Here is a 6,544-nt window from a genome sequence, read left to right on the forward strand (position 1 = left end):
TATATATATATATATATAAACACAGACATACACATATATATATATTTACGTATGTACGTACATATAAATTACACATATAAATTACACAAACATATCAAAATATATACTAAGGTGTGTATGTATGTCTGTACACACACAGACAAGCACGCACGCACGCAAGCACGCGCGCGCATGTACGCAAGAAGGAAAATGGTAGACAGGCTGTATGAGGTGGAAGGGAGAATACAAGAAAACCTTTACAAGTTCTGAAGAAACAAAAATACATAAAAGAAACCTGTCGCTAATGCTTTCAAACACACAATAACAATATATAGATGACTATATAATATATATTAACATACGAGTCTCCACCACTATACACTCGCATCTATAAACATACATACATATATAAAAGATATTATAGTTTCCACTGTCTTGTTATATGTGATAACTATGTACGCCTCGTTTACTGCGATGCCATCCAATTCGCTCCTGTTCTTTTCTGTTGTATTTAACTTTTAATACACACACAACCCATTTCTATCGTGCCAGATTACCTCTTTGCAATAGGACCTTTTAAGTGTTCCATATACATAATTTCATTCTTGTGCACGACTGGCCAAATTTTCGCTCGCCCCGTTGTAAATGTACATCTATGTACGTACGTACGTATGTATAAACACATGCAACACACACACACACACACACACACACACACACGCACGCGCGTGTGTGTGTATTTTGTGTAAGTCTTTTGTATTTAATTTTGTTGTTTTGTCATTTTTTCTTTGTAAATCTTTGTCTGATTGGTTAGAACACTGATGTGAGATTGGTTTGTGTATTCTCCATTATTTTATATCTGCTTACTTCCATTATGCTCTCTCTTTCGCCTGTCTCTGTTCGCCTGTCTTTCTGTTCAGCCATTCACACACGCATCCCCCTACACACACACACACACACACATACATACACACAATATTTGGTATTGCAGATGTATCTTATACATACCTGTATTCTTGTATTTTACGTACGAATACCTAAATACGTTTCTGCACACACCCCACACACACGCACACACACACACACACACACACACACACACACACACACACACACACACACACACACACACACACACACACACTAGTTGGCACTCCAATACAGTTGAAATTTGTTATATTGCTTCTGGCAAAGGAATCTGTTATTTCTTGCTACATGAACATTTCTGCTGCAGTTGCGGCTGACCAGGTCAAACTGTCCTTTTCACACGATGATATATCATCATTTTAAAGTTGTTCCTGTCGTGGCCATCCCGTACATTTTCTTCCGGTGTTTTGTGTTAACCTCCACAAAATTAACGCAACATTAACTCGGTGCCACACTGTATTAGACGTGATAAACTATTGCAAAGAAAAGATCTCTGCACCGTTTTTACCTCGATGGACGCTTTCTTTGAATATTTTATTCTGTAACTGCTTCCAAGCATTGGATCGCGGCCATTCTGCAGATTGACATAATGGCCGTCCTCCAAAGACAATGGTGTACATTGGGCCATACTGGGATCTTTTAGTCGATTATATCAACACTTGTGGAAGGCGCAAAGTCTAGTGGTCAGTGTATTGCATTCACGGTCGCTGGAGCATGGGTTCGAGTCCCAGTCCGGACAACGCGTTGTGTTCTTGAGTAAAACACTTCATTTCACGTTGTTACAGTCCATTCTGGTCTAAACGGGTGATCATGCGACGGAATAGCTTTCCGATCAGCGACTGAATAACTTTCCGAATGTTGGCTTGCTCGCCTAGCCAGCGGAGTGGCGTCATTCGAGAACTAAAACAGTGCAAAGCGCATTGTGACCAGCGTTGTATAACAGCTGATAGACTGGTCGGTACCGTGTTATCAATCCATGTCCTTACTCCATTCTTACATATTGTTCTTTGCTCCGTTATTACTAATCCTCGTTGTTGACGCCTGTAATCTACTTTTTGTCTTTTAGAAATTAAATAGAACAAAGATTTTTTTTGCTTACCGCTATAAGCAAAGATACAGAGGCGTACGGGTCGCTGTGTCGTAAAGAAACTCACTTTCCAACACCCTTGTTTCGAGTTCACAATGCAGCACCTTGAGCAAATCTTTTCTGCAATCGTCCCAGGCAGATCAATGCCTTGCGAGTGTATTTGGGAGACAGGAACTTAGGAAGCCTGTCGTATGTGTGTGTGTATGCATAGATAAATGAGGTATTTATATACTTTGTTGTTTTATTTTCACACTAACGCTAAAGTTAAGCACATTTAGCCAAAATGAATTCCGTTGAAGTTTATTCCATGTTTTAAAATATGTTTGTCAAAATATTTGGAATCAAAGGTCGGAATATACATACATATATATATATATAGAATCTTCTTTACTTGTTTCAGTCCTTTGGCTGCGGCCATACTGGAGTACAAAAAGCCATTTCGCGAGTCATAAACTTAAGGGGCCGGTTCCCCGGTTTCCATGATGTGTATATTCCTCATCTGGACGGGACGCTAGTCCATCGCAGGATTACTCATTACTCAGGATTACTCACCCGGTCCAGGAATGGAAACCACAATCTTACAATCAAGACTGCAAATCCTAACCCACTGAGCCAAGCGCAAACACACGCACATAGTCACGCGCACATAGTTGTATATTATGCATGTATATATATATATATATATATATTACTTTTACATGAAATATATATAAACGTGTATGTATATATATATATATATATATATATATATATATATATATATATATATATATACACTTGTTAATAAATTCAGCAACCGAACACAGGCCTTTACGGAGTCGTTCATTCATTCCTTTACACCATATCTGCTTTATTGATGCATGCAAAACGGAAAGTACGTAAATAGACAATATCAGCCCAGCAAGGTGTAACTCGAAATTATTAGAGACTCACACACAAAGATATATAAATGCATACTTCGATGCAGACATATGCAAACACACACACACACACACACACACACACACACACCTATATATGAATGTACAAAGAATGTAAATACGTACAGTTATATACAGACACACACGCAAACCCGTATAAAGAATTAGTTCTCTAGTGGGACTTCATTTAATGGTCGGTTAATGTAAAACAAAGGAATGCACACACGCATATGTATATTTGTGTTTATGTCTCTGTATGTGGATGTTTGTTGGTATATACATATAGGATGTGTGTATGTATGTTAATATGCATATTACATCAAGTCTATGCAACATATACAACTAGGAACACATATGTGTATGCGTGTATATAGGCATAAACATCCATATGTCTATTTAGTGTGTATAAGTTTGCGCTTGAGTGCGTAGATAAATATATGAACGCACACACATTTCTATATTGTTTTGGGTATATACATTAACACACGGACACACACACATATATATATACATCTAGTTTCCAATATTTATGCGAACGCATTAGCGTAAGAGTATGTACCCACAAACTTGTATGTGTGTGTGTGTGTGTGTGTATATATATGTATATACACTCATATCCTGTCACACATACATACAGTAAGACACTGACGTTGTCTACATTATGTAAGACAGAGATGAAGCTATAAAAATTAGTTCTTTCTCTGCTGGGACTTCATTTAATGGTCAGCCAATGTAAAACAATGGACTCTACACATTGTTGTATTATATAAATGCGTGTGTGTGTGTGTTTGACTATCAGCATGTGTGTATATGTTCTTGTGTGCACCTACCTGTATACATATATACGTGTGTGTGTCTGTATGCATAGATATGTACTTAATATATACCTATATGCCTACATATATATGATATATGCGTAAATATTCGTGTGTGTATGTATATTTATTCATATACATAAGTATGAACATATATATTTGTAAATATGTGTGTGTAAAATATGTATATATACTCGCACGCTTAATATTTAAGCTTAATTATGCATACCTATCTATCTCTCTGTCATCTATCCATACATACACACGTGTATATATATATATATATATATATATATATATATATATATCTCAGATACACATAGTCACAGACAGACAGGCTAGTATGTACATACACCTCACACATCCCTATATTTACGTATACTTTGATAAACTATGTACATTGAAATAATTGACCTAATGCGATATCTCTAGACATTCTCGAAACCCAGCAATAACTGAGACACACATTCTATCAGACATTCATTTACACAAAATTGATATATACACTCGCATACACACGTGAACACGAGCTCGTATACATCTGTTGTATTGCAAAATACAGAAAGAAATTCTCAGTACATGATGATCAAGATTAATTAATCGTAAAACGCAGATTAGGGAAACTGTAGAGTTTGTTAAAATTATTCTGGCAGAAACGTCAAAACGCCGAACAAAATACTTAGCGACATTACGGCCGTCCTCCTTTTCTAAGTTCATCCTTTCGGGGGTCGATAAAATAAGCACCAGCTGAGGGCTGGGGTCGAGGTAATCGACTTACCCTATCCCACAAAATTGCTGGGATACACAAAATTGATACACAAGTTTTTCATCTTTATACGCAACTGACAAATATAGGAACATAGGACGTGACACCCTCAACACGTCTCTATACATCATTTTGCGCGCGCACGCGGGCACGAACATACGCACGTACACACACACACACACCCACCCACACACACACAGTGCACATTTGTATAGTCTTAGTGTATCTTTGTAACTTACAATTGCCGTCTTGTTTGATGATGTAGATTTGATCTACGGAAGCCCGGAGCACTTCACCATAGCGAAACGTATCTTTGTATCGCATTGTACCGTTAGCTATATGGGCTCCCATAACCTGAAATAATAAACAGTAAGAGCATATTAAAAAAAGAAAAAAAACAAGGAAAATGCAAATAGCAGTCAGAACTCTCACACACACACAAGGAAATACATAAATAATTACGTATAAAATATATACACACTTGTACATACATACATATATATGTGTGTGTGTGTGCGTGTGTACGACGGGTTTCTTCCAGGTTCCGTCTACCAAATCCACTCACAAGGCTTTGGTCAGCCAAGGATCATAGTAGAAGACCCTTGCCCAAGATGTCACAGTATGGAACTGAACCCGGAACCTAGTGGGAGGAATCAAACTTCTTAGCACACAGCCACGCCAGCACGCCTACGTAAACATAGAATGACCCGCTCACGCATTTATTCAATTGATACACACACACACACACACACACACACACACACAAACACACACACACACACGTCGACGTCATCGTCATCGTATGTACCTAAGAACACATGTGTGTTTGTGTGTGTGTGTGTGTGGAGAGAGAGAGAGAAAGAGAGAGGAGAGAGGGACGAAAGAGTGTCTGTAGAGGATAGAGTTCCGTCAATTGGCCAATTATCCAATTCCAATGTCAGTCGGTGTAAATACTGTCAATGTATGTTGTCATAGAAATTGCTACAACAATAACAACTACAACGATGTTGTTGTTGTTGTTGTTGTTTTTGTGGCCTGTCACACACAAATGGTGGCCTTGTTTTACATGTGGGAAATAACTGGCTTTTCAATTGCTTTTCGAAATTACATCAACCGACACGCATTCTTCAGTGCGTGTGTGTGTGTGTGTGTGTGTGTGTGTCTGTGTTGCTTAGTACTGATTAAATAAAAATCTGTTATCAAGGGCATTCCATCCATGGCCATCCTGCATTTTTATACATCAGGCACCGTAAATTCCGCGGTGATTTAAGACGATGAAGTATGATTCGAACGAGCATTTGGCTGCTATTCTTTGCAGGGGTAGGATTAAGTGGTCACATAGAGGATACCTCGTTGCTACTTCTCTCTACGGGTTTTGCATCTTGGGAAGTTCGTAAAGGTGTGACTATGTGTATGTTGTGTTTGTGTGTGTTTGCTTGTGAGATACTAAACCACTTCGAAGGGAAACAGTTTGGTATAATCACTACAATGGTTTCCTTTGTAATAATGGAGTTTTTTTTTGCTTGTAACTTCGATCTTGTTCAGCCATACAATTTATTTGTTTTTATTTCAGTCACTGGACTGTGGCCATACTGTGGCATCGCCCGCCCTGGAAACGTTTTAGTTGGACAAATCAACACCAATGCTTATTTTTTCCTTTTTTTTTTTTAAAGTCTAGTACAACTTATTCTGTCGTTCTCTTTTTGCCGAACTGTTAATTTTGCGGGTCACGTAAACAAACCAATACCAGTTATCCAGCGGTGGTCTGAGAATAGCACGCACGCCCACACACACATACACGCACGTACTCACACGCAAACACACACGCTCACACACGCAAACACACACGCTCACACACGCATGTATATTTACACTTAGTTGGGAAGCTCGCCTTGTAACCACATGGTTCTGGTCACTGCGTGACACCTTGGGCAAGTGTCTTCAGCAATAGCCTCGGACTGAACAACACCTTTTGAGTGGATTTGGTAGACGGAAACTGAAAGAAGCCCGTCGTATATATATATATATATATATATATATATATATATAT

General features: G+C 38.4%; 1 protein-coding gene across 1 annotated transcript in view; it reads right to left on the reverse strand.

The window, feature by feature from the left end:
- The window catches only part of LOC106882105 (fasciclin-1), a 73,669-nt gene extending 68,814 nt beyond the window's left edge, over nucleotides 1–4,855 (reverse strand). The window contains exon 1 of the mRNA XM_014932667.2: nucleotides 4,734–4,855. Coding sequence (XP_014788153.1) covers nucleotides 4,734–4,845 — 112 coding nt within the window. The 5' untranslated portion in view covers nucleotides 4,846–4,855. The remainder of the gene's footprint in view (nucleotides 1–4,733) is intronic.
- Nucleotides 4,856–6,544: the final 1,689 nt, after the last annotated feature.

This window comes from Octopus bimaculoides, chromosome 24 (assembly GCF_001194135.2).
Source record: "Octopus bimaculoides isolate UCB-OBI-ISO-001 chromosome 24, ASM119413v2, whole genome shotgun sequence".
Taxonomy (NCBI): domain Eukaryota; kingdom Metazoa; phylum Mollusca; class Cephalopoda; order Octopoda; family Octopodidae; genus Octopus; species Octopus bimaculoides.